Genomic DNA, 13,412 nt, shown 5'->3' on the forward strand with positions numbered 1-13,412 from the left:
TTATAATAAAGTTATGCTCTGATACTCTTTTTAGTTTAAAATTTTTTTAGTCAAGAGCTTAATTAAATAGAAGTTTATGATATTTAAGGTATTTATTTAAGGTGATTATTTAATTGTATTTTTTTTTTGAACTAAAATAGTTTTTTTTTTAATATTTAAAATAAGTTGCAAGTATGACATTAATTCGCGAAATATGTGCAAAAATTCTACGACAAAATTTTGTAATTACTGTCTAACGGATTCAATCATGTCTATCTGTATTTATCATCATTTCTTACAAAACTCGAATAAGTAAATAAAAAGTAACTTTATTCTCAGTTTTTTGTTGATATTAGAATACTCTTTATAATGCTGTTTTTAGTTATTTGATAAGATGTCTTCATTTGAATCGGTGAATGTTAAAAGGACGGAAGTCCAATAATGGAAACCTTTGGGAAACTAAATAAAACTTCATTTTCCCCCGTAGTAAATTTTTGTTAATCGTTCAAAAATTATTATTGTTGATGGTGAAAAACATCATCCTCTTCAAAAAAAAAAATTATTAAACGATTAACAAATGTTTACTAGGGGGAAAATGCAGTTTGTTTTAGTTTCCCAAATGTTTACATAGTTGGACTTCCGCCCTGTTATTATTCACCATTAAACATTTTTTTTACATTTAGATTCATTTACCCGATTATTGTTTATTATTTCTTTATTACAATATTTATAATACAGATACAAAAATATAAAAAATATAATTTTTAGTGGATTTGCAGTGGATCTTTATAGGCATTTAGGCTGTTTATTAGAGTTTTGTTCATCGTTTACTTATTGAACCATTATTGGTAACAACATGTGATATAGTGGTTAGTCATTGGCTATCCACTTTTAGCAGCTGTCACTAATGGTTCACTAAGTATCCGTGAAGCAAGACTATAGTGGACCGCTCAAAATTCTATATAAATTGCCTAAAATTTTGCTCTAGAAAGTTTTTGTTTGGCTTATGAAAATGAACCTTGTGGTTTTCACACATCTCAGTTACCATTAACTCATTAACTAGTTCTATTTTGTTCTCAAAATTGAATTACTTTGTTAACTTTAAATTAATGTTTAAAAAAGTTCACTCAACAACGCATAAGTTGCTTTATTTAAACATTAAAATTTGGTCTATGTTGAAACCACGCTTTAAGTAAATATCGACATTGAAAAAGCGTAAAGATACCGGCTGGGTATTAAAACGTAAAGATACCGGCTGGGTATTAAAAACAAAACCTAATATTTTATTAATAAGGCTAATTATTACACTTTACATATTTTTTTCATTTTGTCTCCATCATTTGGAATCTCGATGTTCATATCTCTAGCATTGTTTATATTAATAACCTAAAAAAAAAATCAGTTTAAATAAAGTTATGGACTCAATGAAACAAAAAACTACACATTTTACTTAATTTTTGATAATGACTACTTAATTCCCTATTTACCCATAAAATAATAAATAAATCTGTTATTTGGTTGTTGAAGTAACTTACAGAAAAAGTTTGGTTTATACATATAATTGTGAAATAAGTTTTGCAAACTTTATAATTTTTGGAGCAAAGTTTGTTCTCTCCCAGCCCATTTATAAATATAAAAAGTTTTTTTTTATCCTGCTTCCGCAAACCAAAAAGATCAAAATTTAACAACAAAATTTCATTTAAAAGTATTAAAGTTACAGTTATATCAAGTTAACCACTTCCTTATTTTAGGAGGCAGTAACTTATTTTTAGGAGGTTGTAACTTATTTTTAGGATGTTGTAACTTATTTTTAGGAGTTTGTAATTTAACATAACTTAACTTTTTTGCGGTGGAAAAATAGAATGATTTACAGTGTCAAAAGCTTTTGGACAGAGCAATTTTCATCGACCTGTCCCACGCTTTTGACACTGTAAATCATTCCATTCTAATTAAAAAAAAGTAAAATTACGGAATAAAAGATAAAAACTTAAACTGGTTTGAAAATTGCTTGTCAAACAGAAAAAAATACTTATCATGTGATAATATAGAAACAACCAAAAGTACTATAACTTTTGGAGTTCCATAGGATTCCATATTAGGACCTTTACTTTTTTACTATACATTAATGAGTTATTTTCAACATTAAACTTATTAAATTTTATTTTATTTACAGATGACTCTAATTTTCCTTATTCTTTTAAAAATATTGAGAAACTTTTTAAAATAGTCAATGAAAAATTAAATAAAGCAAATGAATGGTTTATATGTAATAAATTGTCTTATAATGTTCATAAAACGAAATTTTCTCTTTTTCATATACCAAGCAAATCAAAAGAAATACTTATTCCACCCAATCTTCTAATTAATAAAACTGACATTCAAAGGCAAACAGAAGTTTGCCTTTTAATATAAACTCCATTGAAAAAAAAAAAATCTCAAAAAACATTGGCATGATTGGTCGAGCATAATCATTTTTAAATTTTAGGTCCTTACAAAATTTATATTTTTCTTTTATACATAGTTACTTAACTCACGGCAATGTCGTATGGGCAAGTGCTAATCACACTAAGTTAAGAAAACTGTACGGCGAGCAAAAACATGCTGTTATTGCTCGCTGTACAGTTTTTTTCGTATTTGGAGCTGGTAAAGCTGTTCCTAGTGAACCTCTTTTACTTAGACCTCAGGGCCGACAACACGAGTTTCGAAGTAGGAGGAAAGGGGCGGGGTGCAATCGTTAATTTTTAAAAAGAGACTACTATATCTAGAATTTTCTTAATAAAAAAAAAAGAAAAAGGTTTATTAGAAAAAAAGTAAGGGCACGTGCCCCTCGTCGTCGTTGGGCCTGGATCTAGTGCCTTAAATATTTTCAAACTTAACATATATCTAGTTTTCAGTTCATGCATAAAGCAAATTGTAGACTATCCCAAAAAATTTTAAACTCATTTTGATCAAATACACCATAAATATGCTACAAGATTTTCAATAAACAACTTCGTTGTACCAAAATCTTATTCAAAACTGATTTCTTATTCAATTCAGAATCGCGGGCCATTTTTGAGGAAAAGTTTATCAAACATTGATGCCAAGAAAAATATTTCACTTAATAAGTTTAAAATTAAATCAAAGCGGCGTTTATGACACACAAATTTTGATTTATCTTGTGTTAAAATAGATCAATACAATAAAACTACAACACTACATCAACTAAAACACTACATCAACTAAAAGATAATGTAATTAAGTTAAGTTAATCTTAAATTTAATTACCCTGTAAATTCAAAAATTAAATTAAATAATTATTAATATTATTCATTATTAATCTTTTTTTTTTTAATAAGTTTTTTAGTTCTTTCTTTATTTTGTTTTTGTTTTATTGTTTGTTAATTTTCTAAATTTTCTAAAAAATATATATAGGCGATAAAACAAAAATAATGCCTTCTTCTTAGTCTGGTCATTAATTCTATTTTTAAATTTATGTAGGTTGTAACATTTATTAAACGGCAAAAAATAATGTTCAATAAATAATAAATAAAAATAAAAATACATAAAAAATTTAATTGACTATAAGTTTTGATTTTGAATTTTAATGTTGTTTTTAAAGTTGTCTAAAAATTATTGTACCCTCAAAAATGGGTCGGATGGTGGTCAGTTTTTCTTTGTTCTCTGCATCCGGTGGATATATATATATATATATATATATATATATATATATATATATATATATATATATATATATATATATATATATATATATATATATATATATATATATTTTATCAAGATCCATTGCGTTTCTTTATGAAAACCATCCATTTTTTATGCAATGATGCAATTAACTAAAGTTAATTAATAACTAATCTATTATAACTAACCTGGGCAGCTATACATTAAATTAATTTGTTTAATGTCAATCGCACTGAATCCTTTTGCTGTACCAATCACCTTTTGCATTGTGGGATCTTTTGTTGTCATAGTTCTTTGACCTCCACCAAAAGCATTTTCTCCATAATGCATTATTGAGTAATAATCATATGGTGTTCCCAAGCTGTCAACAAGACTTGGATATTTATCGAAATTATAACGTTCTTCTAAAATTAAATTAAGCTTAAAAATAATTAACACTTTGACAATGATCGCACCTTTCATCAAGCAAAAACCTAAGATGTGTGGTTGTGTCATTGTCAGAGGCGTAGCCAGGATTTGATAACTTGGGGAGCGAATATTTTTTGAAAAGACGCCTGGGGGCTGGCGGGTCCCCTAAAAACAGGTTATGGGGGGGGGGGGAGACTCCTCAGAAATTTTCCCCCTGAATGTTGGCAACATCCAAAATGACAAAAAACAGTTAACTACACTACAATAGTTTAATATTATAACAATTATAATAATTTTACATATTATTCTTGGCAATACAACAATAGTAGAGTGTGTAAAACATAATTTAGCTTCATTCGTCTAGGTTTCATCAGGGCAAAACCATTTAACACCACTTCAAGAATAAGGCCATTCACTAAGTTTCTTTCAATTGTCAGTAATGCTAAAATGTCAGTAAGGCCAACAATCTTTCTTTGATCATAATAGACCGTAATTATAACTTAAGGAGCTTTAATCTGCTGAAGGATCTTTCTGCAGATGCACTCAAAATAGACAACGTCATGTCACAGAGATCATTATTCAGTACAAATTTTAACACATTGTTAGTGTTCAACTCATTCGTGCCAATTTCTTTAAAAAGAATTCTGAATGAATGAAATTCTTAAACAACATCATCCAGAGTGATATCTTTTTTTTTTCTTTTTTTTTAACAACTTCGCTTCCAACAAGGCTACAAGCAACCACTATAAGAGTTGGAAGTTACTGAAGAGAAAAGATGAAAATTTTAGAGAAAGATAAAGATTAACAGACGACTTAAACGATTGCAAATGTAGTGTACAGTGGGTGGTGAACTTTAATTCAGATTAAACTCAATTTTTTTCAGCCAATCGTTATCGCAATAATTTAGATCTTCCTATATTTATGAACGGTGATGTACTCGATGAGTCACCTACTCTTCATCTTCTAGGATTAACTCTTACTCCCAATCTTTCTTGGAAAACATATATCAAATCAGTTGCAAAATTAGTATCTGCTAAGGTTGCATCTCTTTATGGAGCTCGTCACTTTCTTACTTCGGATTCTATTCTCTATCTCTACAAATCTCAAATCCGGCCTTGTATGGAATATTGTTGCCATATCTGGGGCGGATCTTCTAATGATGCCCTTTCTCTTTTAGACAAGGTGCAAAAACGCATTGTAAACATAGTTGGACCTGCTCTTGCAGCCAACCTCCAACCATTATCACATCGTCGTAATGTTTCTTCTCTTTCTCTTTTCTACAAGTACTATAATGGGCACTGCTCTAAAGAGCTAGCGTCTCTTGTGCCATCTACTATAATTCATTCTCGTGTTACTCGTCATTCAATTAAGTGTCATCCTTTTTATGTGACTGTTCCTAAGTGCTCCAAAAACGCTTATTCGTCTAGTTTTTTCCCTCGAACATCAGCTCTTTGGAATTCGCTTCCTTTATCTTGCTTTCCTGATTCATATAATTTGCAATCTTTTAACTCGTCCATCAATCGTTATCTTGCTCTATAATCTTCATCTTTTTTCTTTCAGTAACTTCCAACTATAATAAGTGGCTGCTTGCAGCCTTGTTGGAAGCGAAGATGTAAAGAAGAAGAGAAGATATGAATCAGGAAAGCAAGATGAAGGAAACATATCTATCGGATATTGCTCAAGAATATTAATCGGATATTGCTCTAAGAGAAATTTGATAAGTTCTAAACTATCCTTATCCTCATAATGCTTTGGATCTAGAAATTTAAACTTTGAAGCAATCTTCATGAACTGTTGAAATCGATTCTTTATTGTGCTGACAGAGCCTAGTGAGACCAGGTAGGTATCAACCACAAAATTCTTTCGGGCATCTTCTTTTCTCTCATCACTTGCAAGCTCATCATAATGAGCTTGCAATCATCATTTTTTTTTCCAGCTCTTTTCAGTTTATAAGCTGTTGCTATGTTGCATTTTAAAATCTTCTTTTTCCAGATCATTCAAACTAGCATAATAGCTTTCTCTAATATTGTTAAGTTGAGTTTCAAAGATTTTGATGTAGCTGGCAGTAACAACGATGTTTATAGTACTCTTCTGTAAGTATTGAGACAAATGAAAAGTCAGTGTTAATAGGTTACTCCAAAAGACTAGAAGAACAAAAAATTCAAATTTCTGAAGAGATACAAGAATTCCCTTAGCTACTGTCAGGTGCTTGGCTGTACAATTTTTTATTTGCCCTGCACTAATTTTTTTCAAAGCTACTACCAATGCTGGAAGATTCTGTAAAATAAAATTAACAGCTACATTTCTAGATGCCCATTTTATGTCACTGAGAGTTTTTGACTTAAGGCAAAGTTTTCCATACTTTGACGTTGCTCTTCTTTGAGCAAAGTTACCCTAGGAAACTGCTAGTAAAAAATGTGTATACGGTTTTTAAAGTGCCAAAAAATAACTTTAATTGTAAATTAGAATTTACAGCGTCGACCAGCACCAGATTTAAATTGTGGGCACAGCAATGTGTAAACAAAACATATGGTGCAATATCTTTAACTATTTTCTGCAAGCCAGAAATTTCACCAGACATGGTGCTTACACCATCATATAATTGAACATAGCACAGTTCTGCAGCAATATCCAGTTCATCTAAAGTAGACTTTAGAAGATTGCTTATGATGACAATGGAAGGCACTTTTGTATTGTATATACAAATTACATTGTAGGCACATTTTGTATAACCTGCATTTATTCGAAACTTTGTATACACTTTTGCAGTAAGTCTCGAATAATTGCAGGTGTGATGCTTTCATTACAAAATAAGTGAGGGTCTGTTGGATAGCTCTTTTGGAAATCAATAATGGGCTTCACCAAAGTAGTATAATCTGTGACTGAGTCACTATCATCAGCTTCACGTTGTGGTGGTATATACGTACGATCTGTGACTGAGTCACTATCAACAGCATCACGTTGTGGTGGTATATCCGCACTATCTGTGAATGAGTATTATCAGCAGGATTATATCATGATGTGTGTTATATCAGCAGGATTTGTGACGACTGTCAGTCCTGTGACTGAGTCACTATCATCACGTTGTGGTGGTATATCAGCACAATCTGTTAGTCTTCATTATCAGCATCAAGTACGACAAAATCTTTTGGTGTTTCTACAGGTTTTAAATACATTTGAACACTGCCATAGTTTTTTCGAAATTTTTTCGGCATCTTGTAGTTTTTTATATTCGTTTCCAGACAAATTCTTTTTTTTTTTAAATTTGACATGTTTGAGATTTGATATCAATAATCAATAATCGAAGACAAATTTGCTATAATTAAATTTGATAAAATTTATTTTAGAGATTTTAAAAAGTAAACAAACGTAAAAATTTTTTTAAGCGTTGCGCTATCTTAATTACTAAAGCGCTACTTTAATTACTAATTTTAATAACTTAGCGACAGATTTTGAAAGCTACAATATAATGTTTTTTAATTGGCAAATGTTTAACAAAATATATAATCTTTGTTGTTAAAAAAAATAAATAAAAAAACTAAACTAAAAACAATATATATATATATATATATATATATATATATATATATATATATATATATATATATATATATATATATATATATATATATATATATATATATATATATATATATATATATATATATATACATATATATATGTCATAGATTACGCGAAAAACTGATAGAAAAACATGGGCTTTTGATTAGTCAACTTTAAGCACCCACTATAATCGGAAACATGTATCTGCGCTTTTAACGAGGTCACAGTGAATAAATGAACACAGCCGTGAATTAATGACAATGAATAGGAGCATAGCCAAATAACTTTAAAGTTGAGGGAGTGCAGGCACTGTAAATTATACTTTTGGCATACTTTTATTAATTAGATTAGTATAAAATCGAAATAATAGACATTTTGAAAATTGAGAAGAAAAAAAAAGAATTTTATTGATAGGAAAACTTATAAAAATATTTAAAAACTTAAAACATGTTCAAATGTTATCAGTTATAACTTGAAACTAATAAATTCATTTTCATGTAGTTTGTTTCTTAAAAATGCATGAATTTAATCTTTAAGATCATTAATGGGCCATAGTAAATCAACCTATTGACTGTACCCCGATTCAATGAGCCACACCATAACAAATTAAGTTTAAGTCTAATTTCTTGGGACATGAGTGTTGTTTAAGGAAAAGCTAAACTACTAAAAGGATTCATAAAAATCAATCCAAATGAAAAACTTCAACTTTTAAAATTATTTCAATCGTAATCTCCATAACAAAAATAAGAAAGGGAAGAAAATTTCCTTTAATTAGCTAAAAACAAAAGTTACCTACCAAAAACCGATAGTCGAAAATTATGTGGTAACAACTATGAATAAAGATTGCTGATATATGAGCACATAAAATGATTAAATTATCAGTATGACTCAATTACTCAATGTACACTGTACTCAATCCACTGTACCCCAACTTCCCCTACTGTGCTATGCGATTGCACTGTTATTTACGTTATTAGATATTGCTTTATTTCGATAAAACAATTATGTTTTGATTATTAAATATTTCTGATTTAAAATGATTGTAAAGCTAAAAAAAGTTTGAATTAATAAACAAATAAAGTTTGTTATCATGCATCATGACGAATTAAAGAAATCGTTAAAGAATTAAAAAAAAAAGAAAAGTTTTTAAAATTTTTTGATTTCAAATTTCTACATTCTTTAGCAAGTTTTATGTAAGATTTACTTTTTACTCTTATTGCTATCAAAACACAAGATGATTGCAGTGAGCACATGGCGTAAGAAAAAACGTCTTTTAAACGTCTTTTGAACGTTTGCACGCGTTTTATAACATGAAAGTAGCTCATAAAATTGGCGTTAAAAACTTGGCTAGCTTTGAATTAAGTCCATTGATTTTTTCGTGGCATACTTAAAATGTAAATGATTTTGCTTCTAACTTATACATTAAAAAAACAACATGTTTACATGATTTTAAAAAATGCCCAAACGACTCATTAGAAGAAAAACATTTTTTTTCGTCTTTTTCTCAACTGTGTCAGATGCTCAACTTTTATTGATAAAAAAACTCATTAAAGTATGACGAAACTCAAGCTTATGATGGCTCTTTCTCCGATCTATTTTTTTTAACGTTTTTCCTAAATGGTCTTAGAAAATCATCTAGAAAAAAACAAAGGTTGTATGATAAATTCTTAAAAAATAAAATACAAAAAAATACAAAAATTGTTTTGAAAGATTAAAGAAGCAAATAAAGAAAAGAAATTTTTCTAACTTCTTAGAATATTAAATAGAAAATAGTAAAAAGGCATGGGAAGTAATTAAAGAAGTTACAGCAAAAAACAAACAGTTTTTACTTAAACATGTTTTAGTAAAACATGTTTAATAGATTTATATTACTCTTTTATCCATAGCTACATAAGCTATTGTAATATTTTTTGGGCAAGTACTTGCCCAGTATTGAAAAATCCGATCCAAGCCATTACTCCGGGAAATTAAAGATCTGAAGGTTTATGAGTTAAACCTTTTTTAAAACTTGTTATTTATGTTTAAATATTAAAATGACATGCTTCAAAAGTCCTCTAGTAACCGATTTCTAAAAATTAATCATAAATACTTGACGAGGTGCTTTATCCATAACTTTAACTTACATAAGACAACTCTTAAGATATCCGATTGCTCATTTTCATATATAGGACCTTGTCTATGGAACATAGTTCTTAATGAAAATAAAAACATAACCTCAATAAATTGTTTTAAAAATATAGTACAATAGAATTTACTTGAATTAACAGACACAAACATACTTTTGTATTTAAAGTTTAAAAAAAAAAAAAATCCTTGTAATATTTCTTACTTAATCTAATTATTTTTTGTTGCAATTTATCGTATATTATTGTAATTATGTATTTACTTGTTTTATATAATGAGTATATGTAATTTACATGGTGAGAAATTTAATAAAATACTTTATGCTTACTATAAGGGCTTGATGACAAGAATTTTGTCTTCAACTTGCTCCTGTCGTTACTAATTTCTATTTAAATTTTATGATACAATAATAATAATAATAAAAAAAAATGTAGAAGGTAACGGTGGAATTAAATTTAGATATAGATAGAATATTATCTTATGGACAAAAAAAAGTTCAGGGTAAACATAGATAATGCTAGACTTCGTACTGCAGCCAAACTTAAACCTCTCTTTCTCATTGAACTTTTCACTGAATTGCATAAAACTTTGGTTTTATCATTTATATTATCGACTGTAGTCGCTGCACAAATAAACTTTCATCCGTTGTTCAGCCAACCAAAATTTTTCCTTTTGTTACTTTTCACTGAGATATTGTTATAGTAACTGATCTTATGTTTAATTGCAAAGCAATAGCAGGTTTAGTAGGTTGATTGAATCTAGAACCCAAGCTCCGAACTTTTGAAACACAAACATGTTAAATTTTTTTTAGTATACATCAGTTATAATACCTTACACCCCTAAAGTTACTTTTCAATAGAGTGTGGAAGCACGATTTCAAAATAAAAGAAAAAAGGTTGTAAAATTTATTGATGAGCTGGCTAACGTTCAAAGCTATGAAACTACACAAGGTTGTTTCAGAGTAAATGTTTATATTCATACAATTGACATTTGTTTCAGATAAAGAGGTGATTTAAATTGTTGCAACATTTCCGGTTTCTGTTTCTAAAAAATTCTTCTTATAATTTTAATGTTTTTTTGGCACACCCTCCATGGGTGTGCTAAAAATACATTATAATTATAAGCAACCCCAGTGGGCACGGTACGTTTTTAAACTTTCTTTGGACGCTTTTATTAGATTTAAATCTAATAAAATTGTCTAAAGAACATTTTAAAAACGTAACGTACCCACTAGAACAGAGCGAAGGAACTCATATACAACATTATGTAGCCTATTTTGGGGTCCATTTTTTTTTTGGATATAGTTACAGTATTAATAAATTTTTAACTCTGCCCGTTTCCGTTATATTAAATGAACAAATATTTTAAGAAATAACAAAGAGCGCGTTTGAAATGTTGATAAAAATGCTAAAGTTAAAGTTTATAAAGTTAAAAAAAAGCTAGGGATTTTTTAAATGCAAAATCCAGAAAGCAGGTATTATATTATTTAAAATTTCAAGATAGTTAAGCTCATAGGTTTGAAATGATAACCAATAATTAAATAATAGTTAAACAAATTAGTTATATAATAACTATATAATATCCGTACTGGTTATGTCTTTTATTGTAATTTTTTTTTACTGTGGTCTATTTAAGTAAAAGACGTAGTTAATTCGTAAGAAATTTCATAAAAAGGCCACAGGACGTTGAGGGCTTTAGCTAAAAATTTGAATCTGGGCCCCTTACAATCTTGCTACGCCGTTGTCTATGTTTTCAAAAAACCTTTATTGTTTAGTTTTTATTTCCGTATGCATTATTGAAAATTTAGAAAAATTTTTTTTTAACTTTTTCTTCCTTCTCAAAATATTAGCTTTTAAGAAATTATATGATAAATTATCAAGTTTTTTTAATGAAAATTTGTATTTCAAAATATATAAATCATTAAGATAATATTGGGTAAGTAATAAGCAATTTTTCTAAGAGTTCCTAAAAAGATCGGAAAGCTCTGAAAAAATGGACCATTTTTTAAGTACGCCCTTAAAGTTTTTTTGTTCAAATCTTATTGTTGAAAACCATACCAACTAAACGTTAGTCAGCTAATTCAGTTAGCCAATACCAGCATGCCCTTGGACTGCACGTATAACTAGTTAGACCATGTGATGGAGAAGAGAAGGGGAAATACTCTACGTAAAACACACTAGGAAAGCACTAGTTAGTATTGCTAGAACAAACGCTAAAGCCATTTCTGAAAGTTAATAAACACCCAATTAAGATGTTGCCTTCAATTTTGTGGGAGGCGCGCTGCGTTGCGTACAAGAAACAGCTACTTTCTAACACTAAAATTATAACTTAACAAGCATTAAGAAAACCTTTTAAATAACGCCCAGGTAACAACAACGTTTACTTCCTCCATGACAATGTAAGTCTTCATTTTTCAAAAATTATTGCAGTTTGGCAGGGAAGTGTTTCACCCTACTCGCCCAACTTAGCGCCAACAGATTATTATCCCACAAAAATGCTGCCACAAAAAGCAACCCTTTTTTAACCCTATTATGTTTAATATAAAGCAAGATTTGTTTTATACTATATATGTTAACAGCCGCTTGTATAAGGATGTTAAAGTCTGCAGCATTAGATTGAAGACTGAAGGAATATTAAAAATCTGGTTCTGATAGTACATTAGATTTTATATTACTGGCGAACATGGGAATATTTGAAGTTCTAATCGCATTTTAAACAGCCCGATACCAATTAATTAAAGATTGTAAAAGATTATCCGTAGTTGAATCCAACTTTACTTTACATATCCAATGTTATCATATTATTTTATTATTTATATATTTTTGTTAATATTTATATATAATAAAAGGTACTTACTTAACGGAACGTTATTCCAGTTTATTTCAACAAAATCGTCTCGATCTGTTCTGCTTTGCTCGTGAAAAAGTCCTAACATAAATATTACAAATAAAGATTTTGTTTTCTTTAAAATAAACTTAAATAAACAATAAAATCTTAGAGCTATTTTTGTAAAACCCTTTTCTCAAATAAACTCTAAAATTACATTCAGTCCAAAATGTTATAACAATTTTGCTTTTTTAAAAAGTGAAATTAAAATTATAAATTTGGGAAAAAAGTAATAAATTTAAATGCTCTGATATAAAATATTTAATAACCTTTTCATTCAAGTGAATTCATATTGTTGGATTTGTTTAAAATAGTAGTTTATTGAGATAAAAAAAAATATATATAGTACAACATTTTCATATTTTTATTTCGTAAATTTGTATGTAACTTAAAGACCAGAAAAATAGCAGATTTTAAGTTTGAAATTATGAACAATTTTCCAATTGTAATAAGTTTTTCACACATACGATAGGAGTTATAATATATTACTTAAAACTTGATTAAGTAATACATTACACCATAGTTAAATTAACATTAATGTTTATTGAGCCATAAAGTTTTTTATACCAAACAATGGCACATCACCCCCTGAATTTTTAAATTTTTTTTCAAATAATTATATATTTTTTATAACTATAATTGCGCTTGATTGTAAAATTAAAAACCTCAAACATAAAAATAAACATAACTTTTTAGTTGTGCCTAAGAAATTAAAATAAATGCATGCTTTTTACTAAATTGAAAAATTCGTTTTCCAATTTTAAATA

At 28.5% G+C, this 13,412-nt stretch overlaps 1 protein-coding gene across 1 annotated transcript in view; it reads right to left on the minus strand.

The window, feature by feature from the left end:
- Positions 1 to 1,258: 1,258 nt before the first annotated feature.
- Positions 1,259 to 13,412, minus strand: part of LOC100201439 (zinc metalloproteinase nas-4) — a 14,654-nt gene continuing 2,500 nt past the window's right edge. Inside the window, exons 5-7 of the mRNA XM_065792069.1 lie at positions 12,616 to 12,687; positions 3,852 to 4,067; positions 1,259 to 1,365 (exon numbers count right to left, since the gene is read on the minus strand). Of these exons, the coding sequence (XP_065648141.1) occupies positions 1,358 to 1,365; positions 3,852 to 4,067; positions 12,616 to 12,687 (296 nt within the window). The 3' untranslated portion in view covers positions 1,259 to 1,357. The remainder of the gene's footprint in view (positions 1,366 to 3,851; positions 4,068 to 12,615; positions 12,688 to 13,412) is intronic.

The sequence above is a fragment of the Hydra vulgaris genome, chromosome 03 (genome assembly GCF_038396675.1).
Source record: "Hydra vulgaris chromosome 03, alternate assembly HydraT2T_AEP".
NCBI classification, from domain to species: Eukaryota; Metazoa; Cnidaria; class Hydrozoa; order Anthoathecata; family Hydridae; genus Hydra; species Hydra vulgaris.